Source organism: Phacochoerus africanus, chromosome 12 (assembly GCF_016906955.1).
Source record: "Phacochoerus africanus isolate WHEZ1 chromosome 12, ROS_Pafr_v1, whole genome shotgun sequence".
NCBI lineage: Eukaryota > Metazoa > Chordata > Mammalia > Artiodactyla > Suidae > Phacochoerus > Phacochoerus africanus.
This window is the reverse complement of record NC_062555.1, coordinates 68,633,486-68,659,605: the sequence shown is the minus strand read 5'-3', so window position 1 is coordinate 68,659,605 and position 26,120 is coordinate 68,633,486. Positions and strand designations below refer to the sequence as shown.

The 26,120-nt window shown below is 55.5% G+C and overlaps 1 protein-coding gene across 4 annotated transcripts in view; it reads left to right on the top strand.

Annotated features, from left to right (window-relative positions):
* The first annotated feature begins 423 nt into the window (after window positions 1–423).
* The window catches only part of GATA3 (GATA binding protein 3), a 30,296-nt gene continuing 4,599 nt past the window's right edge, over window positions 424–26,120 (top strand). Inside the window, exons 1-6 of one of the 4 annotated variants that reach the window (XM_047754972.1) lie at window positions 424–585; window positions 7,827–8,057; window positions 10,185–10,810; window positions 13,222–13,758; window positions 19,387–19,532; window positions 23,890–24,015. In XM_047754972.1, the coding sequence (XP_047610928.1) occupies window positions 10,570–10,810; window positions 13,222–13,758; window positions 19,387–19,532; window positions 23,890–24,015 (1,050 nt within the window). In that variant the 5' untranslated portion in view covers window positions 424–585; window positions 7,827–8,057; window positions 10,185–10,569. Of the gene's footprint in view, window positions 586–7,826; window positions 8,058–9,496; window positions 9,748–10,184; window positions 10,811–13,221; window positions 13,759–19,386; window positions 19,533–23,889; window positions 24,016–26,120 lie in introns of those variants that run through there. The other 3 variants (XM_047754973.1, XM_047754974.1, XM_047754970.1) reach the window with 3 other exon arrangements.

Below are 26,120 nucleotides of genomic sequence, written 5' to 3'. Positions count from 1 at the left end.
TGCTAAAGGTGGCCACGAGTTGCACCTCTAGATGCTCCCACTGGGACTCCACCTTTCTCCAAAAATGAGAGGAAAACTCTGCAAAAGCTTTTCTATCCATGGTAGCTCATGACCCAGTGGACACTACTGGTGACATTTACAGTGTTAATTCCAGCCCTGCTGGAGACAGTGGGCTTTGTAGGCGCCAGGGACTGGTCACATTTCAGGCACTCTCTCCCCAGTCCTCCAACTCTGCCATGTCACACACTCCTGAGGTGCACTTTGCCAGTTTGCAAAAGTGGGGGTGGGGGGAGTCATTCCTCCCTCAGTCTTCCTCCCCCCCTCCCTTTCCCCCATCGCAACCCGGAAGAGCTCTGCTCTCTACAGTGAGCAGAAGGCGGGGGAGGGGGTTCCTAGGAAGGATGCACATTACCCAGGTTTTACTTCTCACTGGAAGCCTGCGTGAGATGCCGTAAGCAGCTGGGGCGGTGAGGACCGCAGCGGCGACAACAGTGGCCAAGTCTGCCTGTCATTTCTGCCTTCAGATCTCCGGCAAGTCAGGAAAAAATAAGAAACAGCTGGCCTCCGAGAGAGCAAGCTGCCCAGGTCAGTGAATGTCTGCTATCTTCTCCGACTCTGCACTGGCTTTTCTCTGCTCCACGTGGAGAGAATTAAGAGAAGGTCTCCTCTCCAAAGGGAGAGCTGCCCCTGTAAGATAGGGAACAGGACCCTAGTCCTTATTGTTCTTCCTGGTCCCTGGAAATCTTTGGCGTTCTGCAATGACCTTGGGCGAGTGTGGTGTGTGCCTGTGTGTATGTCCTTGTTTGGAGGAAAGAGCCAGTAGAACTAGGCATGTGAAGAAAAACTAAACAGAAAAATAGGAGATGGTGGGGAGACTTGGGAAGGGCTGGGCACATGTTTTCTACTTGAGGGAGGGCAGAGGGTTGGAGGGAAAAAAAACCCATTTTGGAGGAAGAGCTCAGCCTTCTCCCTGCCTGTGGCTGCAGGGTCCAGTGTCAATTTCATGTTTATTTCCTCTGCCTGCAAGTGCACGTTTGGACTCATTGTCTCTGCATATAATTAAAGAACCAGCTGTGAGCTGTGGGCTGAATGTTGGGTCCCAGATGTGTGGGCATCTGACAACCCCTGGGGATCTGGCGGCTGGCAGGCGCCTTTGCTTCCAGGAGCACCCTAAGGTGGGTTAGAAAACCACAGCCTCAGAGAGGGGGTGCCCAGGATCCTGCGGAGTGAAAGGGGCAGAGGGGGCAAGAATTCTACTTTCTCTCGGGACATTGGTCCAACAGCCCTCCAAGAAGCCCCTCCATCAGAAGCAGTTCCCAATGAAGACAGAGAACAGTGAAATCAAGGTGAGGGAAGTCGAATCTGACCAGAAGAGTTGCTTCGATCCACCTTTCCTACTACCACAGGGTGCTTGAGGAAGCAGACCTGGGGGTTCCCTCCAGGGAAGGGGATGGAAAGGAGTCTAACCCGGAGGATCCCCCACCCACTAGGTTCCCCAGTCCTTTGCTCTTCCTCCGTTGCCCAGTCACAAGGGTGCTGGGCTTGTGGGTGGAGGATGGAGAACTTTAAAGGGACAAATAATAACAGCATCAGCAGCCCTTCCCTTCCTCAGCAGTTGTGGCAGGAAATGTGTGTTGGGCTGTTGGTCCTGTGACAGTCTTGGGAAAGGGGGTCCCAGTCAGGCTAGCAGAGCCAATCCAGGTAGATTCTGAATATGAGATGCTTGCAGGGCCCAAATGGCTGGTTGTGGGGAGGGAACTTACCCATTAGACTTTAAAGTGTGTGATTCTGAGGAAAGGCATTGCTTTCTGCTCCTTCGGGTCTGGGGTGGGGTACAGTGTCCAGGCCAGACCAAACAAGACCCAGGTGGGCGTATGGTTTTAGGGGCTCCCCTATTTCCTGGACCAGGCAGGAGGCACAGCTTCCAGCTCCCAGTAGTGGCCCTGCCAGGCCTCAAGGCTCCTGGCTGGACACACTGGGGTCTGGGGACTCTGGGTGAATGGGGGTCCTTACACCAGCCCTGCACCCCACAGGCCCACCCTCCATTCTATGAAAGATATTTCCCCCAGCCGCGGGGACTCAGAGTTAGTATTGATCTTTCCTGCTCAGAGCCTGGAAGCAGGGGAAGCTGCGTTTTGCTTTATCTGATATTTCCATCCTGCCTTTTGGCAAATGATTATATAGGAGGCGGGGGTAAGTCGGGGTGCAGTGAAGGGGTGGGAGTACCCCCTCTGGGTGCGTGTTTACAGGAGCCTCTTTGCAGGGATGCCCAGGGCGGAGCAGGGCCACCCAGGGAGACCTGGGGAGGGGGCAGGACTGCGGGAGCCAGGTGGCTGAGAACCCCTCTTCTGGAAGTGAAGGCCATCTGTGTGGGGAAGTGGCAGGGACTTAGAGGTCCTGATAAGGTAGTGGGGGCAGGGTCTGAAGGCCCAGGGCTCTTGAGCCTCGGGTTATTCTACCTGTTTCTGGGCTGCGCTCAGGTGTGGTGTCTTCCTCCAGGTCTGACCCCTTTCCACACATAAAAGTGCATTCCTTTCGTGGTGCGTCTTTGTGTGCAGCTCAAACGGTCCCATCACCTCTCTTTCCTCATGGTGGGAGTAACTGGAAAGAGGTTTACCAACCGCAGTGAGCCACGAAAGCCCCGGATCTGCAGCCCGAACCCCATTTTTTTTTTTTTTGCTTCTGCGCGGCCGGGACTAGAGGTGGTGGCTGGGGTACAGCGGCTGGAAAGAAACATGTAGCCCAAGGCACTCGATCGGAGGTCTCCCTGGGTGCCGGCCGCTGTGGGTGTGTGGTTCTGTTTTGTTTTCTGTAACAAATTGCTTGGGGTCCGCGAGAGTGCAGGAGGCAGGGCGCAGTCCCAGAGGGAGGCAGAGGCGAAGGCTGAGCATCTATGAGCCCGGCAGATTCATCGATGAGCCGCGCGGTCTACAGCCAGTCCAAAGGAAGACACGGCCCCTTCGTGCTTTCTGTCTCCTGATCCGAAGGGCATTACCTCCCCTATTTCCCGCTCCTGGTTGTGAAGTCCCCGGCCCTGGAAGAGCATTGTCCCTAGCTTGTCCATCCACCATCACACCCCACTTTCCAGTCTAATCTAGGCCAGTTAAAACACAATGGCCCCCAGAGAAAGCTGTCCTTGTCCTGAATGCCAAAATGAAGTGGAGGGGAGCACTTGGGTTCCAGGCTGCAGCGGGCCAGGGGTGTCGCCGGGAGGCTGGGGGAGAGAGGAGCCGGTGCCTCACGTGCACCCCTCCTTGCCCGAAAAATGCGAGGGCCTGGAGTTCACGTGGGTGAATCCCGCACTGCTGACCCCTTTCCTGGCGGCGGTGGCCGCTCCCTTCCCCCGGAGTCCCGGATGCTTCAGCTGCGGCCTGAGGACCGCCGAGGACGAGAGCATGGGTCTCTGGTACCTCGAGCCCTTTCCTAAGTCGGGTGCGGCTGGGGCCGCGGAGACGCTGCGTGGACCCGCTGCAGGACCCCCATCCCTCCCTTCCGTTGTGCCTCCCACCTGTGCCCCGGATCTCAGAGGTCCCCCCTTCCTCCAGGGTGACCCTCATTCCTTTCCACGCTCCCTCAAGGGAAAATCTTTCTCTCCTAACCCCGGGGCTCCCCCGATGGCCAAGCGCTCTGACTTGTGCATCGTTAAACTCAAAACAGAAAATCCCCTGTCCTCTTCCACCCCCCCCCCTTCCTATACACCCCTACCTACCCAATTTTTATCTCGCTACCATCAGGGTTTTTCTCAACGGAGGAGCCGAGGGTAGGAGCAGAGGGAGGGGAGGAGGATCCCTCGAAGCTGGGGGGCCCGGCCGCGCGGTGGGGGCGGATTAGGAGAGGGTTATATCTCTGAGCCATCTCCTCCCTTTGACACCTCTAGCCCATCCTCCCGGCCCGGGCGGGTTTCCTTTCGAGTTTTAAAGGGTGATAGATGAATAAGCAAAAGCAAAAAAAAAAAAAAAAAAGTAAATCGAATCTCCTACCACCCCCAAAGCGCTGGCTCACTTTCCAGGGCAGGTAGGCCCCAGGTCTGGGCGGTGGGGGTGGGAGCCGGGAGGAGCGGCGCGCGCCGAGAGCGCTGGTGGTCCGAGTTCCCGCGGGTTTCCTCTTTTCAGTTTCCACCTCTAGAATGTTCCCTTGGCCAGCGAATGTTGGGGTCCCCTTTATTCTGCGTCCCCTCCGAGTTCCCCGCTCACTGTGTTCCATTTGAACAGAACAGGCGGCACTGCCCTCTGCCTGCTTCTCTCTCATCACCTTTGGATTCCACTCTGGACTTCTTGCATTTCAGCTCATGCGGGCAAGAAACAGGGGGCTTGGGTGGGAACTGCAGAGATGGAATAGAATATGTGTTGAACAGGCGCTGTCCCGGGGCGCCGCGCCGGAGCGGGCTCCCCTGCAGCTTTCCTCGCGCAGCCGGGGCCTGGCGGTGGCGCCTTGGGCCGTGTCCCCGGCGTAACCCTCTCGCCCGGCAGCCGGCGTGCTGTTTATACAGCTTTACCTGTGCTATTCTCGTATCCAGTAAAAATCCTCGCCTGGCCACGGTAACCTAATCCGAGAGCCGAGGCAGAGGAGGGGGAAGCGAGGCTGGCTCGGTGGAGAGGGAGGTGTGTACGCGCCAGAAGGGGGTTCTGTCCTTCGCCCCTCCTCCCCTGATGGGGTAGGAAATTGGGACGCGGTTCGCGTGATCGAGGTGGGGACCTAGGGCTCAGGAGGAAAGGGGGGAGGGCGGTTTCCATGTCCCAGTCTTCTCTGCTTTTCTTCCTCTGACAGGCCGTGGGGACCCGAGCTGTGGCCACAGCTCGTATGCGTGCAGCCCGCGGGCGTGGCGGTTCCGGGGGCGCCGCGCCGGGCTAGCGAGGCCCAGGACGGGTTAACCCCGTCCAAGACCAGGACCTGGTTGTTCTCACCCTCTTTCACCTTGCCCCTTGAGAATTCCCACACCTAAGACAAAACCAGTAAGGAAGGGAGTCCGCGCTTAACGAGATCTTCCCACCCGGGCCAGCAGTTCCTTCCAGAGCGCCCAGGTCCCAGCCGCAGCCTGCGCACAGAATCGAATTAAACGCCTCTTGGCGCTTATTGTCTCTCGCTAATTGCTCCAACAATGGCCACTATAAAAACGGAGACACCCAATTAAAGGCCCCGCCAGGCTGCGCTCGACTCCCGGCGACGAACTGGCCGCCGGCCTGAGCTTGCAGACCGCCCGGGCGGGAACCGGGCTGGTGCAGGGCGCCGGCGCCGGCCGCGCCACCTCTGGCCTCCACTTCCTCCCCAGACGCACAGCAACCGCGGTGGGTTCACACCATTTTTATTGACCGATCGCAGCCAAGGAAGATTGATCGCGCTGGCATGGGAAGGGACTTCTCCTCCCTCCAGCCCCAGCTCGCCAGGGCCTCGGGGCCGCGCTCCAATTTCTGGCCTTTGCTGGGGCTCTGCGCCCTCCCCGCCCCCAGCCCCGCAGGTTCCCGGCTTCATCTCTGTCTTTAACGGCGCGGCCGGGTCCGCCCAGGCCGGCGCCGAGGCTCCGGGGGGAGGGACGCGGCGGCGCGGCCCGGCTCCGCTTCTTTCTCCAGCCTGCAAATATTTGCTGCCTCGCTGGAAATCCGACTATTTCGCGCGCGCTCCGCTTGCAAAGTCCTTAAGTAAACACGCTCAAATGACCGCCCCAGGCGGCCCAAGGCACGCTCACTCCCCCTGCGCGGGATTAGTAACTTTATGACTTCGACCCCGAGGCTCGGCTTTTCTTGGTTACCCTCGGCGGGCAGCGTGCGGGCGCCGGGGGCCGCTTCTTCCGGCACCTCGGCCCCGCGGAGCTCGCCTGGACGCGCCCGTCGCCAGGCTCGGGTGGGTGACGCTGGCCGCGTGGATCTCCGCTCTCTGACTCCTGCGACCCCAGGGGTGAGCCTGGGGGGCATGTTGCTCCCCTCTGCGCCGTGGGCTCTGGTTCCTTTGCGGGACTGGGTCATCCCCCACTTCCATTCGAAGAAGAGTGTCTGAGCTCCCGGGAGGGCGGGTGGGAGGGACCTGAACGGGGGGGGGCATGTGTTTGGGGGTGTGTGTGGGTACCAGCTTAACCTACCCCAGGAGAGAAAGTAAGGCTCCATTTCTTACCCTTTCCCCAAGAGGGCACACACACCCCGCTCAATTTGACGCCTGAAGCAGCCGCCGCGAGGCCTGGCGCTTCAGACAGGCCAGCCGGCTCCCGCCGCCCCACGCACAGCCCCACGACCCGGCTGCGGGCGGCGGGGGATGGGCGGTGGCTGCGCTGTCGCCTGCTCCGCTCCGGGATGCCTTCCCCGGAGCCCCAGGCATCCAGACATTGGCCAGCCCCTTACCCTGGTGAGGGAGGCTTCGCGCCCTGCAGGAGCCCGGGGCCCTGCAGCGGCGGCGGCGGCGGCGATAGCATCCTCCGAGGTCTCCACCTCGCTTCCTCCACCGGAGCTCCTCCGGACGCTCCCGGGAAGGAGCGGGGACTCGCTAGACCAGGCCCGGGCCGGGGTCCTAGGTAGGGGGCCTTCAGGACTGGCGGAGGGCGCGGAGGCGTCTCCGCCAGAGGCTAGGATTAGCTTTGCGGACTGAGCCAGAGCGGGGGATCAGGACCACCTAGTCCCCCCTTCTCCGCGCCTGGAGCCCCCACCCCTCCCCCGCCCTCGCTCCGAGGAGGAAGCCCGGCCTGCATCTGCCGGCGAGGCGGGTCAGGCCGGCGCCTGGCCTGGCCCAGACCCCCGCAGCCCAGCTCTCCGCCTCAGGCCACGCGCCGCAGTCTCTCTCCGGCCTCGCTCCCTTCCCCCTTCTTCACCGTGGGTCCCGGGGCCGACCCCGGCCGTCCCTCCTCAGTATCCCCCTCCCCCGCTTTTCCCTTCCCCCCTTGCTCTGTGTTCCTGGCTCTGGGGCTGGGCCCGTGACGTCAAACCCAGTGTGGCGTCGGCGAGACTGGCCGGCGCGGGCCATCAAAAGAGCAACGTCCTCTTTCCCAATTACCCACTGTCAGTCCGGGAACAGGGGCGGTCCGGCTGGGAATTAAATGTTAAATACCCCCTACAGGCTGGCTCCATTACACCGGGCATCCAGCCGCAGCCCCCCACCCCTCTCTGCCAGCTCCAAACCACCCAGACCAAGAGGGGCCTTCAAGATCTTTTATTTTTCCAAGGGTTGGGAGTGGCTCTCCAGTCCAGTGCAGCCCGACTTGATGCCTGTGATTTAATTAAAATGAATAACGCCTCCCCCCCCTCAAGTTCTCCGCGTTATCAGAGAGGCGCTGCTACACCGGAAGGCCTCTTTCTCACTGATATTTTCTTTGTCTTTTCGAATCGACCTTAGCCTCAGAAGTTAACATTTTTCAAGTCCTGGCGTCAGCAGCTTCTCTCTCCGAGGATAGGTCCCTTTTATTTCCCAGGCTTCCAGGTCTCCGCGCGGCGTCTGGGGAGAGCTACGTCTGGGGATTTTCCGCGTGGCTTTGAACTGCGGTCGGGCTAGCATCGCCAGGTCCTGGAGCCACGGGCAAAGACGCACTCCCCCCCACCCCGCCCCCGCTGCCGTCCTTAACCTTAAACTGGGAACTTGTAGCAAAAATGTGTATGCGTTCATCTGTCCTTGTTTATGGAGCGGTTTCCGGTGGATGTTAGACAGAAACTAAATAATTAAAAGGTTTGGAGAGCGCTGTGAGCAGGAGAGGCTGGCAGCTCCACTGGCCCTAGAGAGACGTGGTCAGAATGAAGGAAAATCAATGCTCTTTTACTGGGCCGCCCTAATAAACGGGGACTAAATGGGCTCAGGAGAAACAGTGGGGAGGGGTGGTTAATTTAAGGATTTTCTTCATGCTCCGCATCTAGAAACTCAGCCCCGATTTCTGACAAACATCGGTTGTAAGAAGACGGAGACTGAAGAGAAGCTCCAATTCCAAGTCGGGAGGACCTCCACGTTTCCACGAATTACAAATGAAATTGACTAGTCTTTCTACAAGCATTGTATATTTAATCAGGACATCCCCGGAAAACCAAGCTAAGGCTGACTATTGTTTTTCCTTCTCCGCCCAAAAGGAATCCTCCAGAACTTACTTTTAGGTACGGTCCCGTCTATGTCGATTTTTTGTTTGTTTTGTATTTGTAGGGAATTTTATGGAATATAGACGCGAAGAGGGAATAATGTCTTCAATTACGATCACCCCAATCAAGCTCTTAGCACCGTCCGTGAGAAAGCCTGCGGGAGAACCCACACTCTCTCCTCGCACACATGGCTCTGGGGTGAGCCGCGCGTGGAACCTGAATCTTCTCTTCCCGCCTGACCCTTGCACACCCTGGCCGCGTTTTGGGCCCGGGCGGCTGCAGGAGCCAGAGCGCCGCTAGGGGATGCAGTGGCTCAAAGCACAGAGAGAGGCCGGGGAGGTTGGAGCCCGCTGGGCCGGCCAATCGCCGCCCGGCCGCAGCCTCGCGCGCTGATTGGCCCCTTCCCGGCCCCGCCCCCGTATGCCCCGCCCCCTTCTCGGAGCGTCTCAGAGCCCAGCTCCCTCCGCCCGGGGCTGCCCAGCCGGACTCAGCGAGTCCCGCTGGCTGCGGGGCCCCGGGGAGGTTGCTGCTGTCCTGCCCCGCGGCTGGGGTGGGGGTCGGAGGTGGAGGAGGGGGCTGGGGAAAAACGCCGGGAGCCAAAGTAGGGCGCCGGGCGGGGAGTAGGGAAAAAGTTGGGTAACCGGAGTGAAGACCCGAGTGCTTTCTCTCCGGCCACTCTCCCTGTTCCTGGGGAGCCGGAGTCGCCCCCTCTCCTTTTCATCCTTCACTGTTGTCACTCAAGTCAAAAGCACACATCGATTACAAATATTAGGTCTGGAAAGGACAGCTGCAACAGCTGAAACTTTCATTCGAGAGGCTTCTAACGCGAGAGGTTGGGAGAATGTTGACCACGACCACCAAAGTAACGCGGACATTTCAATCAAAGGCAGGCCCCGCCCCCCATTCCTCACTCTCTTAAGCAATTCCCGAAAGAAGCACATCTCGGAGAACTTTGACGTTGCATTTTTTCCCCCCCTGGTCATTTTACGGATCCCAGAGACCCCACATCAATAAGCCAGTCAATACCCAGGACTGAATACCGAAAAAATGTTTGCTCATTAAAAAAGTCAGAAAAAGAAAGGCTGCCTGTAGAAATAAACTTTATGAATGGGGCAGGCCGGTTTCCTCGGTACGGAATAATCTACCCAGCCGGAATGAATTGGCAGGAGCGGGAGCCACATTTAAAGGGCCAGAGCGCGAATTCCCTCCTGCCCGCCCCCTCCACCTCAAACCCCGGGCCGCCTCGCCCACCCGCCCCGCTGCCCCTCCGCCCGAGCCGCCCTCTGCGGCGCCCCTTTCCGGTCAGTGGAGGGGCGGGGGGAGAGGCGGGGGTGCGCGGAGGGGGGGTGGTGGTGAAGTCCTGAGCGGGTTTGGGTTGCAGTTTCCTTGTGCTTGTGATCCTGTCCCCTCCTCGCCAGCGCCAGGCTCCTCCCCCGTCGGCGCAGATGACACTAGAACCTCCTTAAGTTCCGTCGCGCCACAGCTGTCTGCGAACACTGAGCTGCCTGGCGCCGTCTTGATACTTTCAGAAAGAATGCATTCCCTGTAAAAAAAAAAAAAAAAAATACTGAGAGAGGGAGAGAGAGAGGGAGGAAAAGAGAGAGAGACGGAGAGAGCGCGAGACAGAGCGAGCCACGCAATCTGACCGAGCAGTTTCTGCTCGCCCAGGTCACACGCCTCCTTCTCCTCTCTGCTCCTCGCTACCCAGGTTGGTACTTGCGACTTTTTTTTTTTTTTTTTAAAGTTTGATTTGTTTTCTCTCTCCATATGGAAGGACTTTAAAACATTAAAAAAAAAAAAAAAAACCAAAAACCCAACCTCCACTCTCCTCTTTTGGAGAGTTTCTAAGGGCTGGAAAGTAGGTCCAGGGACCTGGATCCCCGGAGGGAGGTAGCTGTCGTCCTAGTTGGAACCGCTCACTCAGTCCCGGGCTCCCGGGAGAGCCGGGCAGCTGGGGATGTACTCGGGAGTCGTTCCCTCTCGGCGGTCTCCCGGTGCTCCTGGCTCCGGAGGAGGCGTGCGCGTGTGCGCGTGTCCTGGGGGCGCGGGCGCGGGGCCGGGCGGCTCGAGGGTAGGTGGTGCCACTTCGTAAACTCAGGTGCTAAGTACTCAGGACCTCATCCAGGTCTCTCCTTTCCTTTGCAGGTGACCCAGGAGAGACTCAGTCTCGGAGCGGCCGAGGAGCTCCTGGTGCAGAGGAGCCTCACGCGCAGAATCCCAGCCAGCCCTCGCCTCCTTTTACACTTCGGGCCCCTTTTATCCTTTCCTACCTATTTTTTTGGAATTTCTTTTTTCTTCGTCTTCTTCTCTTTGCTAAACTACCCCTCAAAGAATTTTTTTTTTTTTGAAATCTCATTTGCTCACCTTTCTTCCTAGCTTTCCCATTCCCCCACTGAAAACAAATCCTTAAACGACCCCTGCTCCTCCGACGGCAGGAGCACCTGCAGAGCCGCGGAGCCCCCCCGGACCGCCCTCCCTCTCCGCGCGCGGGTTCCGGGCCCGGCGAGAGGGCGCGAGCGCAGCCTGGGCCATGGAGGTGACGGCGGACCAGCCGCGTTGGGTGAGCCACCACCACCCCGCGGTCCTCAACGGGCAGCACCCGGACACGCACCACCCGGGCCTCGGCCACTCCTACATGGACCCGGCGCAGTACCCCTTGCCCGAGGAGGTGGATGTACTTTTTAACATCGACGGTCAAGGCAACCACGTCCCGTCCTACTACGGAAACTCGGTGAGGGCCACCGTGCAGAGGTACCCTCCGACCCACCACGGTGAGTTCGCCCCGGGTGCGGGGACCCCCGCCCAGCTGTCCCCGCTCTCCCAGGTCGGGAAGGCAGGGAGGGACCAGGGGGTGGGGAGACAGAAGCAGCCAAAGCCCCCAAGCGCCGTTTCTGCATCATTAAAAAATTTGGGGCCCGGAAATGGGCGAGGAAGGCGTCTCGATCGTCGCGAGAGTGTGTTTTTCAAAACAGCCGCAGCAGGCGGCTCTCCGCGCCTGCAGTCCCCGGGGCCCTGGCGCTCACCTGGCGGGCGCCGCGCTGCAGCCCTCTCTCCCGGCGCGGCCGCAGGTTTGGGGGCCTCCGAGGTCCCAGGCGCAGGGAGCCGAGCCTCTGCCTCCGCCGGCCACCGCTCCCCGGGCCGAGCATTCGGCGCCGGCCAAACCTGGCTTGGGCTGGGTTCTTTGAGGGGCTTCGTTTCCCCAGTTACCCCGTAGCTCTCTCTCGGGGGCTTCTGCCAGCGCGCCTGGGTGTGCTGCTCCGGCACATTTCCAGAAAGGCCAGAGAGACGCATTTAGTCGCACCCCGGTGTCCTGACCTTCCTCCAAAGCTAGAGCATTTGGTTTCTAGGCAGCTTTTCCACCTTGTGGCTCTAAGGAAAAGAAGTCTGGTGCTTGACGGGGGTTGGGGGGAAAGACCACCGTCTTAAGTTTGTGACACTGGGGTTCCCTGGATTCCCGGTTGCAGAGAATTCCCTGCGTCTCTGCTTTTCCGTGGCCTCATTACTGTGCTCCGGCAACTCTCACCCAGCTGTCCTCGGGCCTACCCCAGCGCCCCTGGGCTCCCCCCAAAGATTTAGGATCCATTAGGGTTTCTTTCTAGGCAGGAGCGATTCTAGTTGCCTTTTCTTTTCTTTCTGTTTTCCCTTTCTCTTTCACGGTGAGAAGTTTGGAGAGTTCTGGAGTGGTAAAGAGAAACCCGGCCCTATGTAGTTGGGAGACAAGGTTTCCATCTCAAAGTGTGTTTCCCTAGAAGACATAGCAATGTTTCAGGTGGAGGAAATATGAGGGGCTCTCTGGCAGGTCTGCTCCAGTTCCCCTCCTTAGGTTCTCCGGGTTGGGGCCGATGACAGAGGCCCTCCGGCAGCAGGCAGCAGGCGGTCTCCACCCTGCTGTCACCAGCTTTTAAACAATTGTTTCTGCGGATGGGGCGCTCTTTGCCCTTGTTCTGTGCACATCAGCAGTTAAGTGAAAATGCGGTAACTGCAGCCTTAATATTATTTACTACACCTACTTCCTGCATAATGTGAATCTTGACCCTAGGGGTTCAGAGAACTCCCCTTCCCCCTCGACTCCCCTCCCCTTCCTCTCTTAAGATTTTAGTTTCAGTATTGTTCTTGATGGTTAAATAGAATGTCAGATGCTGAGGCAGGTCCTGGATTAAAAGATCAATAAGTGCGTGCATTTGCACTTGCCGTTTAAACGTACCCTCTCAGAGCCTCTGGACCGGTCTGAGTTATGGCTGCCTTAAAACCCTGTGTTTCAAATGCAGGCTCAGATTCCTCTGGGTGTGAGCAAAGTAGACCCAGGCAGTGGAGTTTTGTGTCTCAGGGGCTCAGGTGAAAATTCACATATTGCACTGGTGAAAATGCAACTGTGAGGGCCTACAGGCCTAGCTGACTTTTTTTTCAGTAGGATTTGGGAGGGTGGGAGAGGCAGACAAAGCTGCCACCCCAGGGTGCAGCCTTGGAAACCTTCTAAAACAGCCCGAGCAATCCATTTCCCTGCAAATCCCACTTCGGGCCTTGCTGATTATGAACTAGCCCTGAAGTTGGGTTACATGGAGGAACCCCAAATGGCCCTCGTCCTCTCCGCCATGTCCTCTTCTCCTGCAGGCACGGGGCTTGGTCAGCTGGGCACTGCAGCTGGGTCTCTCTTGGGGTCCGTGTGTTTTCCTGCTTTTGAGCGGTGGCCGCGAGGCCAGCCTCACCCCTTCAGGCCTCATCATTCACAGCGCATTCTCTTATCAGGCTGCCTGGGGTTAGGTCTGGGATGAGGGCCGCTGGGCCATTGAAGGAAACCAATAAATCAAGTCAGGCTCTAGAGAGACCTCAGGGGCTGGGATTTAGAAAGTGTATCTGGAGAGGCCAAGGAGGCCAGGGGCCTGACTCTGCTCCTTGGAGGCACCTCTTGGGTGTCAGACACAGGCTCTTCATGCCCAGGATGTGATGGGAAGCCTGTGTGGGAGACAGAGGTGAAAAGTGCGGCCTGGTCCAGGGACTGCTGGGGCTGCCTGGGTGGGGGAGAGCCAGCCTGTCCGCCCAGCCCAGCTCAGGTCCCGGCTGTGTTGGGGTTGACCTGCCCCCAGGGGCTGGGGCTGACGGGATGATGCCCAGGTGTCTGGGGGCCTCTGGGGGCTGCTCTCACCTCCTGTCTCTCTCTTGTTCCTTCCTCTGCCCCGCGCAGGGAGTCAGGTGTGCCGTCCCCCTCTCCTGCACGGATCCCTGCCCTGGCTGGACGGCAGCAAAGCCCTGGGCAGCCACCACACCGCCTCGCCCTGGAACCTCAGCCCGTTCTCCAAGACGTCCATCCACCACGGCTCCCCGGGGCCCCTGTCGGTCTACCCCCCGGCCTCATCCTCCTCCCTGTCGGCGGGTCACTCCAGCCCGCACCTCTTCACCTTCCCGCCCACCCCGCCGAAGGACGTCTCCCCGGACCCGTCCCTGTCCACCCCGGGCTCGGCCGGCTCGGGCCGCCAGGACGAGAAGGAATGCATCAAGTACCAGGTGCCGCTGCCCGACAGCATGAAGCTCGAGTCGGCGCACCCCCGCGGCAGCATGACCACCCTGGGAGGGGCGGCGGCGTCTGCCCACCACCCCATCACCACCTACCCGCCCTACGTCCCCGAATACGGCTCCGGACTCTTCCCTCCCAGCAGCCTGCTGGGGGGCTCCCCCACCGGCTTCGGATGCAAGTCGAGGCCCAAGGCGAGGTCCAGCACAGGTAGGAGCCTTCTCTCCCCCGGAGACCTTGCTCCTCGCTCCCCTCCCGGCTCCCAACTCCAGGGCGGGGACCAGAGCGCGCGGTCCGGCCCTGTCCCGGGAGCGGGGAGCGGGGAGCGGGGTGGTGGTCCCGACCCTTTGGAGACTCGATTTCTTCCCGTTCTTCCGGGGGTGGCGGGAAGGAAGGAGATGTGTTCTTTCTTCCAGTGTTGGGGCAAAGGGCCGGGAGGATCTGATGCAAAATCCCCCTCCCCCCACGAACAGGGGAGGGAAAAAGATAAACACAACACCCCCTCCTCCTGCCTGTCCTGCCAGGGAACTTCTGGGTGTTGCCAGTAACCTTCCGTCCGTTTCCAAGACCGACTGGAAGGCCCGGGGATACATCTGTAGTGTTTAATGCAAAACCGAAACCTCTTGCCACCCAAACAAACACAGGTCCCTCCTGTGACCCCCGGCCTCTGCGTCCCCAGGGTTCCTCTCTGCTCAGCTCAGAAGGGGCCACCCAGTTGCCAGAGGACTGCCCCTGACACAGACGCGGCTAAATCGAGCGAGTGTATATTTTTCGCAGGGGGCGGGACCCAGGCAAAAGTAGCTCAGGGACCAGAATGCATGGGAAGGGGGCCCATCCATCGCGACTTCTGGGGGGGAGTCTGCCCCGGGCAGTAGTGCGAGGACAGTCCGAAGGCCCAGGTACCAGGCAGGGGCAGAAGGCCTCTCAGGATGGATCCGAAGCCAGAGGGGTTTGGAAAGGCGGGAAAAGATCCCCCAGGTGTGTCTCTGCTTCCTCGCCCCTCCCTCTCTCAGAAAAGCGCTCCCTGTCTAACAGCGAGCTGCACGTTTGTTCTCCTGCTGTGGAGTCTGGCATTCAAAGGATGGCAAAACCCACACAAAATATTTTTGCTTTAAAAAGCAAATAATCCATCACCAGTGTCTAACCGAGGCAGCTGAATCAGAGAGCTGGGGGTTCTCTGAGATGTGATTTCACTGTATCTTTTGAGATGGTTTCCTGAAGACTGGCTTGTCCCTTTGGGGGTGTGCGTTTCAGGGTGGGTGTCTGCCCTAGTTTATCCCAACTGTCATACCCCGCCCCCCTCCCCTCCCCTCCCTCTCACTCTTGCTCTCGATCTTGTATCTACACTAGTGGTAGAAATCACTTGTCTGTTCTAGATGAGACAATTTCTCCTGAAACAGAGCTTGCAAAACCCGGGTTTAGAAAACTTCCGAGGGAGGGTTCGGGCGCCCCAGTGACCATGAGATCAGTTTCCAGGGCTTTTTTTTTTTTTTTTTTTTTTTCCGGGGGTGACATTCACTCCAACTGCCTGGGCAGGACTGTCTCTATTTAGTTGATATGTTTTAGCTAATCCAATTATTTTCAGACTGCTGCACGCGACAGTTGCATTGTTTATCCCGAGCCAGGAACTTTAATAGAGTCCGGATGCGGTTAGGCTGACAGCAAAACTCAGACCTGCATGTTCAGTACATGAAAGTCGGCAGAGGGAGAGGGAGGTAGGCTAGCTGGTGGAGCCGACGATGAGAAGGCAAGAGGAAGGGAGGACAGTGGCCTCGCAGCTGCTGCTGCTGCTGCTGCTGCTGCGGAGCCCAGGGTCCTGGGGAAGCAGGGTACAGCTCCACGCCCCAAGGCTGGGGAGGGAGCCGGCAAAGCTTGAGGGCTGACGGCATGAAGAGCGAACCTATGCCTTTTGAGGTCGGGATGGGATTTTTTAAAAAAAATTCTCTTTTCTGGTAGGGCCAAGAGTTGGGGGGAAGATCCTGGTATCTGAGGCCGGTGTGGTGGTTTGCGTAGGGGGAGGGGACAGAGCGACTTTTCCAAAAGCCTCCGGTCCTCTGCCCTCACCTCATTTCCGTGTCTGAATTCTCTCCCACTCTGTCCTGCACCCTTTCTGCCTTGGGGTTTGCCTGTCTTTGTCGGAACATTTGGGGGGGGGCGCTGGGGGCAGGGGCTGCAGCTCCCTAAACCCGAACAGGGGCATCTGTTTTTCTTTTCTATTCTTTTCTCCTTCCTTCCTTCCTTCCTTCTTTTTTTTTCTTTCTCTCTTTCCTTTTTGGTGGGGGGAGAGGAGAGGAGCCGATTTCAATATGCTTGTCGCTTCCTCCTTTTATTCCTTTTTCACAGTCCTCCCCTCCCCCCCAAGAGCTGCACACCTGGGCAGCAAGGGAGCTTCGAGAGTGTGGAGCAGGAAGGGGGAAGTTTCCAGACGGTGTAAAGAGGGTGGAAGTGATGGGAATTCCTGAGAAGGGGATTCTCTTTGGTTTTCGTGGTTTTTTCTTTTCTTTTTTTTTTTCTGTTACCCTCTTCTTGGCAGTCGCCTGAAGGAGGAGCCCAGAGAAGAGCGTGGTCGAATTTTGGAGAAACGGTTGAAACTGTGGTTTAGAAGAGCACCTACTGCTAAATTTTTAACGCCCGGGCTGTTGGTGCTGGGATCTATCTTTGCAAACAAGAGACAAAGCTTTTTTTTTTTTTTTTGCTGAGGGCCATTTCTTAGCTCCCCCCCCACACCTGGCGGGGGCATCTGGCACCACCTTTTTTCTTTGCACCTCCCCCAGGCTCCCTTACCCCTCCGTCCAGCTCAGTTGGAGGATTTCAGTCTGGGGCCAAGGGGTGTTTGAAAATGGCTGTTGAATGTGAAGAGGCCTCCCAGCTCTGTGGTTGTCACCTAAGAGCGAGGTGTCTGAGCAGCTCGCACCAGGCGGTGAGCGAGGAGAAAGAGGGCAGGGAGACAGTCAGGGCCTCCCTTAGGAAAATTGGTTGTTTGCTGAAGTCACAGGCTGGAGGTAACAAGGAGAGAAAAAAAAAAAGAAAAAAAAATAAGAAGAAAAAGCCACGCCAGGCAATCACGAACTTGTGGAGTGAATCAAGACAGAAAATTGCTCTAGTGTGCAGAGCCTCGCTGAAGAGACAGCCCTTGCTGGCTTTCAAGGTCCCTCTGAAAAGGAAGCTGTCATCTCTCCACTGCCTGACTAATCAGGTCGGGCTGGGAGGTCCCCCAGCCCAGGTGCCCAGGAGGGGGCTCTGCAGGCTGAGCTGCTGGGCTGGAGGGGGCTTGGGACCCGAGACCCCCCCCCCCAAAAAAAAAAGGTCTGGGACAAAGTGGCTGCAAGCCTGCAGCCTCTGTCTTGGCAGGATGGGAAGTGGGCCTGACACCTCCACCAGGCCAGGCCAGTGTCAGTGTCCCCAGAAGAGGCTGACCCTGAGCCCACTGGGGGCACAAGACTTGCAGGGCCTGCCTGCCTGCCAGCTATGCCTGTGGCCGCACTTCCTGGCCCGAGTGCCCTTTCCCGCGTCCTCCACGCCTCCCCCACCTCCAGCGGCTACATCCCCGAAGGCTTTTGACCCCATAGGAAAGGTATCTGGATATGATTCAGCCCAGAGCCTTCTAAGAGCTGTTGGGTGCCTAGTGATGGCCTTTTTTTTTTTTTTTGAGATGATCTGGAGGGGTTCTTGGAAGGTTCTCTGTAGACACTGGGGTTAAGGACCTTTTTGAAATTTGGAGCCAGACGCTAAAATCTCTTAACTCCTTAAGACTTTTTTTTTTTTTTTTGGGAAAACAAAGTGGACCAGAACTACTCAGCAGGTCTCCAGTGTAAACGGCCTCGGCATCCGCCTTTGCTTCCAGAGGTCCTTTCCTCCCCCAGAGCCTGTCCCTGGAGCAAAGCACAGCCTCAGGGGTGTTGATTGACTCCCCTCCGCCCCCTGTGCTGGGTCTGGGGGTTTCCTCAACCTGAGCGCGTCCTGGGCCCCAGGCTGGCCTTACCCTCTTGCCCTCTTCCTAGGGAGTCAGGGCCCAGACCTCGGGCCTGTGGGTTCTCTTCCCCAGACCTGGTCTTCGTGGGAGTTTGGGGTTAGCTGATTAATCTCCTAAAACAATGCTTAGGGGTGCATCTTTCTCCCCTACCAAACCCCTCAACCCCCCTGCCAAAGACCCTTTCCAACTCCTCTTTTTGGGGGGGACCAGCTTGAGTAAAGTCACTGGCTCCTGCAGGGTAGGGCCTCCTCCTGGGTCCCTCTCTGTTGGCAGTGACGCTGGTGCGTCTGGTGAGTCCTCGGTGGGGGAACGGGGCCCCGAGAGCAGGCAGGTTCTCCCAGAAAACGTTCTCCTCTTCCTCCCGGCAGAAGTTGAGCAAACCGCCTGCATCCTAGAATGGTGTCTTTTTTTTTTTTCTGTTTTATTTTGTAAACCTTTTCTCATTTTTTCTTATTTTTTAATTTTTAACATTACAGTGGATTTACCGTGTCCTGTCAACGTCTGCTGTACAGCCAAGTGGCCCAGTCCTACATATATATACATTCTTTTTCTCATATTATCTTCTATCTCGTTCTCTCACAAGTGGTTGGCTGCAGTCCTCTGTGCTGTACAGCAGGACCTCATTGCTTCGTTTGCGTCTACTAACCCCAAAACCCCAGGCCCCCTTGGCAGCCACAGGTCTGTTCTCTAGGTCCCTGAGTTTGTTGCCCTTCTGTACAAATGAACCGAAAATGGTATCTTGAGGGTTTCTCTCCAGGAGTTTTCCCCTCCAGGGGTGGGTCTAGGTCTCCGGCCCCCCTGGGGTGAAAGGTGAAAAACCTGGCCTGGCAGGTTTCTTTCTTTTTTAAATTTTATCTTGTTTGTTTATTTGGAAAAATGAGCAACTGCAGGCCTGCCACTTAAGGAGCTGTCCCCAGGGCCTCCCCTCCCCCCAAACTGGCCGTCCTGTCCCTGTCCCAGTCCCCCGATCTGCTCCTCGCTCGGGCCCCTTCCAGCCCTCCCTCCCCCTGTGTGGCCCTCCCTCTCCATCGCCAGCGTCCCAGCAGCGAGATCCGGCTCTTCCCCACCCCCCCCTCCAACCTCCTCCCACCTGGGGGCTCAGTGGCCGGCAAACTGCAGAACCCGCTGGCCTTTTCCAGAAAAAGACGATGGCTGGCGGGATGGGTGGGCCCTGCTGGGTCCTCGTCCCTGACTTGCCAGCCGGGGGCATTTGTGGTTTTATTGGCAGAAGAATCTAGAGCCCTCGCTGCTAAAATCAATGGGCCGATTGATGAATCCGTTCATCTCTTTATTTATCTCTTTCTCTATCTCGCCATCGATGAATCTTTCCTTTGGCCCCGTCCTAAGCGTCATTACTTAATCAATCCGTATAGACAGCCCCAGTCGTGATAATGGATCATCTTTGTTTCCCTCCGTGGGAAATGCCTGGAATGTTTTGCTTCTGCCACCCCGTCCAGGGCTCAGCAGTTTCTCAGGGAGCTCTTTCAGGTTGAAATGCTTCTTCCTCTTGGGCTGGGCCGGCTCTTCCGCATCGAAGCAGGCAGGTCCAGGGCAGGGGTCTGCTGCTGCCTAGTCTTGTGCCACGTCTTGGGTGTGTGTGTGTGTGTGTGTGTGTGTGTGCACGTACATACCTGCGCTCAGGGGGGTGGGGGGGGATGGTTAGGCCTTGAAAGGGCCACAGGGTAACTCTTTGCAAATGGGAAGCCCCCTTCAAGGGAGGTGCAGGTGGGAGTGTTCCCCGAAAGAGAAAGAGAAAAAGGAGAAAACTGCCCCCCACCCCCCGGACCTCTCATCCCCGAATCCTGCTGGCAGCTGGTCTGTGTGTTTTCCTTCCGTAAGTGACTTATGTGTGATCTTGTTTCTAGAAGGCAGGGAGTGCGTCAACTGCGGGGCGACGTCCACCCCACTGTGGCGCCGAGATGGTACCGGTCACTACCTGTGCAACGCCTGCGGGCTCTACCACAAAATGAACGGACAGAATCGACCCCTTATTAAGCCCAAGCGAAGGCTGGTGAGTTGTCCTGGCGAAGCGGCTCGCCCCCTGTCCCTTTGGGGTCTTTGATTTCCTCTCTTCAGGAAGGAGAACCTTGTGCAGGAAATTGGCAGGACAGCTCAGAATTGTGTCAGCTTGTTTGGGATAGAGTTTTGTCCCTCTGTTTTCTTTCTTTCTTTTTTTTTTTTTCAAATTAGATGTTCAGAAAATCTCTCTCTCTCCCCCCCTCTATCTCTATCCCGCCCCCCCCCCCCCGCCCCGCCCCATGGTTCTAAGTCACTTATCGCATTTTTAAGGATGCTGACTTCTGGCCGATCCAATCTTAAATGTATTTGCTAAGAGAAGGGTTGCTTGAACACCCCTTCAAGGGACCAGGATGACTGATTTAAGATGCATGGATAATCTCGGTTTCACAGGGAAATTTAGTATGGGGATGGAGTGGCTCAGGTGCCATCCAAACTTGTCCCCGAAATTGCAGAAGTGGCTCCTAGGAAGTGGGGAGTCTCTGGGCTGCCTGAGTGCCAAGGCTTCCAGATGGATGGTGCTAATTAACTGCAATTCCCAAGCCGTAGCCGTGGGATTGAGTGGAGTTTTTCTTCTTTCTCGGTCCGAGGAACTGAGCAATTGCCACGGACCGCTACTGTAGGGAAAACTGTGTGATTCGTGTCCGGTGTCTTCATCTCTTCTCTCGTCTGGTCTTATTTTCCCTTTGAACTCCTGCCGGTAGGGTGACCATTTCCTTTCCTTTTTTTTTTTTTTTTTTTTTCTTCTTAAACCTCTTGATCCCTAGGAATACTTGCGAAAACCTGGCACGGGGCAAGCCTTTATAAAGAAAAAAAGCGATCAGGAGAGGGCCCTTTGCAAACTTGTCTTTGGGGGCTCAGACCAGATTGAATAGCCAGGGTGGACCAATAAAAGCAGGCTGGGCAAATGATTATGGCAACCACAGCCAGGAGATCAAAACGCTTTTTGTGGTGATGGCATTCACGGGGGGCGGGGGCAGGGGCTGGGTGGGGAGTTTCCCCCCCTCAGATTCATGGGGGAGGTAGCAGCCACCACATTCTGTGGTGGACCCGCCAAATCCTCTGTATTCTTTGAAAAGAATTATTTGTCCTCCCCATGAGATTTTTTGCACAACACTTTGACATCCTCTTCAGAGAAAGGAAAATCTTTCTAGGGATGGCAGTGGCCATGTGACTTTAATTTTTGGCCACCCTAGGTCTCTCGGTGTCACTCTCTCTGAGCTCTTTGGCCCTTTCTCCAGCGCTCTTAACCTTCCCCTGAATTGTCTCTTTCTTTCCTACCTGGTTTTTTTTTTTTTTTTTCCTTTCTCTCATCTGCAATGCTAACTTCCTAGGAAAAAGCTGCCGGATATCTGAGCTCTGGAGATAACTCATAAACAACAACTCAGCTTCCCCAACCTAAACATCAAGATGTTTGAACGTATCAGAACAAGACGTGTCTAAAAAAAAAAAAAAAGAAATGGCTGGAGGTGTTAGCACAGAATGAATGTGATCACACCACAAAAGAATGTTCTGAATCACTTAAAACCTGGCCTGGGGGGGGGGGGGGGGAGAAAAGAAAAGAAAAAAAAAAGAAAAGAAAACTAATAACAAAAACTTTCTTTTTAAAATAAGTCAATGGGACCAGTAAAACTGGGTTTACTCTTTTTTTTTTTTAAGGTAGAAGGAAAAAAAAAACAACAAAAAACGCCAGCAGTAAAGTCTCGGCCTCAGCCCCCAGAGCTGTCTGGTTGATGAGCGGGAGTGTGTTTGACATTTTCTTGGGGTTTCTTCTGTCTGGGTAGATGGCAAAGGGGGGCTGGACTTGCATTTTCTATAATTTGGTCTTCATTCACCTTTCGTAAGAAATCTCTGGAACTCTGAGTAATAGTTGCTTTTAATGCTAGAGCTCATTGGCTGTCATTGGTGAAGCTGCTTTTTCTTTCTTACTCATCTCTTTGGGTGGTTTTATATTTTTCCAGAGAATCACTGGAGGCTCATTGAGATATAGATATATAAATATACATCTATAAATATAAATATATATATATATAGAGAGATAGATAGATATTTGAGCCCTTAGGTGGAACTTTCTTTTCCTTCTTGCCTATATTTCCTGTCTCCCCAGCTCCGTTTCTATCGTTCGCTGTCTTGCTCTGTTTCTATCGTCTGCTATATTCGCCGAAGGCCACCCTGCCCCTCCGGTAGCTGGCGCTTCAGCTCGGAGCACATCTAACTCACGCAGCAAATAGGAGAAGGGCGGACCCGTGGTATTTTCCCCCCAGTGTTGCAAGATTTTCATGCGTCTCCCAGACTAGCTTGCTTTATTAATACACGTTGTCTCTGCTGGTCAAGCAGCCAGTGTGGCTCTTAGAGGTTCTGTATAAATTCCCATGAAGTCTAAGCGTGCTGGGATTCACGTTGTGGTCCATACACTGCAGAGGGCCAGACCACGGGCCTTGTTATTCGGAGCCCGTACCTTACCTGTTGGCATTCCGTGTTTGTATGACTCCTCCCCACTTGCTGGGCTGGGAAGTCCGGTGCCTGAGTCGCTATTAGTCTGCAATATCTGAGTGTTTCTTTTAAAAGGGAGAAAAACAGTCCAGGAGGATAACAATAATCCCACGATAATGTGATTGTCAAAATGTCTACGTGCTGATTTTATAGGTCATTTTCTTCCCAGGGTACCCAAGGGCAATGGTTAAGTCTTAAATGATCACAGTTCTTCAGGGCAGGTGGACAGAGGCATATGGGGTGAGAGGCAGCACTCTTGGGCTGCCGTGCATATTTTCCAAATGGACAACTCAAAAGTAGAACTTTCTCAGTGATGATGGATAAGGGCGGTTTTGCATTTTTGGTTCCTCGGTACCCAGAAAATAAAGAATGACTTAACAAGAAAAACAAAACAAAACAACCCCCCCCCCATAGCTCTGCTACTTAAGCCTGTCCGAAGGGGGAACATCTTCGTGGAACAATGTAGTAGCTTTGAAAGGAAAGGAACTGGCCTGGTTAATTCAGACTTGCCACTGGGTTTTCCATACCTGGCTGCTTTGGGTGTTTGGCCCAAGTTCTTATTGGATAAAATGCTAATGGAAAAGCACTGCCTGACCCCTGGAGTTTTTGCTCCACGCTTTCATAACCATGCCAGCATTTTCTTGATCACAGATAAGGACCCACCGAATCCTTTCCCCTTCTCTTGCCTTTGATAATATTTTTGAGCCCAGGGACAGGAATAATTGTGTAGTTGAAATTTTCTTTCTCTGTTGGGGGGCAGGGAGGAGGTGAAGGAGCGTGTGACCCAGCTTCATTTTCTATCAAAAGTTTGCCAGCTTAAGTTTTTTGGTTTTTCCTCTTCAACACACGCACATAAGGACTCGTCCCCTGCACAATTAAGTATGTCAACAGGCGAAAGAAAAATCTTCCTTTTAAAGGAAGTGTAGGCAGCGACACAATCAAATAATTACAATTCAGCTTGGGGCTGATATGTAACCGGCAACCATTCTGCTCTGGGAACAGGAGAGGGGGCACCACCTCCTTTCGAGAAGGTGAGAGGAGACAGTGTTCCTGGTGGGTTTTGCAAAGTCCCTTGCTCGTCTCGGTTGGGTTTCTTAACCGAAGACCCTCCGAAGAGAAGAAAGATGGCTGTCACCATGAGTGACCACATCTGGGCGCAAGGGGGGTGCACCCTGAGGACGGATCTGCCGCAGATGTTTCTGGGGTCTCGCTCGCTTACATGTCTGGCTGGGGCTTCGTATGTGGCCCGTCCCGCGAGGGTCACACGCAGGCGCCGATCGGCTCTTGCTCTCTTAGCATCCCGCAGCCCTCCTCCAGCCCTCCTTTATCTGGGATCCAGAAAGGGCTGCTCACGCTTGCGTTCGTTCTTCCTTGGCGGCCAGTCTGTTGGGACAGCCAGGCCCGTCCTTGAAAATCGATGTTCTTGGCAGTTGCTCTTGAAAGAGGCCTTCTGCGGGCCTGGTGAAGAGAACCACCCAGAGCCTGGTCCCTGGACGAGGCTGGTCAAGTCAAAATCACTGCCCATAAAAGTGAAACCTCTGGCACGTTTTGTTGGGGGGTGGTGAGAAGGGGGGGGCGTTAGGTCGGAGCGGTGGTGCCGGCTTTCTGATCCTCCCGAATTATTCCCTGGGGGCCTCAGGCTCTATTCGGACCACTGGACCGCAGTCCGATCTGCTCCTATGCTGGTGGATCGGCGGCATTTTACTTCTTGATGCAGCTTTTGGGGCTCTTTATGACTTTCATGTGGGCCACTTGCTAGTTTTGATTTCAATGATAATTTCTTTTTTTAAGTTCGTAGTTCGGCAAACCCATTTACCATTTGTTTTGGTTTTACCCTCTGCTCTCTCCCCACTCCCCAGTCGGCAGCGCGAAGGGCAGGTACGTCCTGTGCAAACTGTCAAACCACAACTACGACTCTCTGGAGAAGAAATGCCAACGGGGACCCCGTCTGCAATGCCTGTGGGCTCTACTACAAGCTGCACAATGTAAGTGTCCCCTCGGACCCGCCCCAGTGGCGCCCTCCCGGCGATGCCCAGCGCCCCTTCCCGTCCCCTTCTCTGATGGAATCGCCCCCCATCAGGGCTTAGAAAAAGGTCCCCGCAGTGGACCCAGGGCCGAAAGTACTTAGGACCATGTGGCCTGGCTGCGATGGAGGGGTTTAAAACAGGACCGCCCAGCCCTTCGTGTGTCCTGGAAACAATACAGCTGGCAGCCTGGTCTGGGTTTTTAAGGAGAAAAAAAAAAAATAATAATCTTTGCCCTGGAAAAGCAAAAAAGGTCAACAGTCATATTTTGATGTGTCCTGGTGTTTAAATTTTTTTTTTTTTGCAAACAAACAAACAAAGAGACAAAAAGACAGCGAGCCAGAGAGTGAAGGAGAAAGATTAATGGGACTGTGACGTGTACCACAGGAGTTCAGGGCTGGTTCAGTGACTGAAGGGGAGAGAGGCTTGGCTTAACCTGTGCTGTGAAGTTTAAGCGGATTCTCTGTGTGAAAGACACGAGCTGAAATGTCTGAAAGATGCCATCTCCTGACTGTGTCCTCAGCGGGAGAACTCCTGCCAAGCAAACGATGGAGGGTATCCTGATTGGCGGGGGAGGGGGGGGGCAGAGAACATTGTTCTCCTTCTGGAACACCTTAGCAGAATGATAATAGCCATGGGGCTTTGCTTCTGGCCTCTTTAATCTTGCAGTCTGGGGTCCTTCCATTTTGCCACGTCTTCTTCACCTTTAAAAAGTGTTTCGCGTATGTTTATTTATTTGTTTTCCCCGCAACAACTCTGACTCACAGGCCGTGACCCTAAGGAGGCCTGAAAGACTTTTTCTGTCTCTGTTTCTCTCACATGTTTTCTCTGGCTCTGTCTGGTTCTCCTCAAAGTCTCTTGGCGGGTCTGGCTGTGGCCAAGTGTCTGGGGGGGGGACCTGGGAAAAGGCAGAGGTCTTTGCTCACGGCCAGCAGCACCTGTTACCTGGGAACACCTGGGCGCTGGGGAGGTAGCTTTTCTGGCTAGATTCTTTGAGTCGCGGGAGAATTTCCCATGGTGACGCCCATAACCTAGTCCTTTTTTTTTTTTTTTTGCCTCTTGGGATGGATGCATTGATTCTGGCCACCCTGGAAGACTCACCTCCCTTCCCGAGGGGCTACCCCCTCTCGACACAGTCCCTGAGGGCCCCCAGCACCATCCATAGTGCCTCCCTCAGATCCTCCGACTGTGGTCTGTACCCATTTCTCAGCAGGGAAACCCCAGGCCCGTTTTCACGTTGGGGAATTTCCTTGCTCATGGCCGTGGAGAGAGGTGGATTTGCGATTGACACCTGGCAGATCTGGGGCCCTCAGGTTGATGAGCTACCCCATGGTGGGCCCAGCCTACAGAATGATTTGGGGGCTTGTAATGCATGGCTGTCAAAGAACTTTCAGGTCACCCGATTACACTTGAGCCTCAAAGAGTCCCAAAGGGCAGAGACTATTCTGATTTCTGTTTGGCTTGAAGAAATTATGACTCAGAAGCAAGGCACATGGCTGATAAAGTAGAGGGGCCGGGACGGTTTTCCGAATAGCAAAAGGCTCTCCAAGGTGGTCTGGTAGCCTTAGGACTTGGGGACCAGTGGAGAGAGACACCTGCTCACTTTCAGGTAGACCAAGCGTCTGCTTCACCTCATGGATTGCATGTGTGTGTGCCTACTTCTTTCCCATTTCCCTGGAAGGATAGGAATCCTGAGAAACGAACCAGCTATAAATCTCTTTGACTCCTCAGCTACGGGGAGATATGATCTCAATTGTGTCTGATCTAAAAAGAAAAATACATCTATGTGGAAGAATATGAATTTCTCATCAAATCAAAGTCAGGGAAGCTTCTCCCCTGCTCACCTCCCACCCTGCTCTTAATTAGACTTCACGGCGGGGCCGCAGGGGGGCTGGGAGATTGAAACTTACTCATCCACGAGAGTGGGTTTTCTGCCTTCCTTGGTTTAGTAAGAATTCACCGGAGGAGGCCACATATTGTGTGTTTAACAATGAGAGATAACAATCTATTAACATTCTCATCTTGTGTTCTGTTCTGCCCATCAGGATACCTGCGTGTGCGTGCCC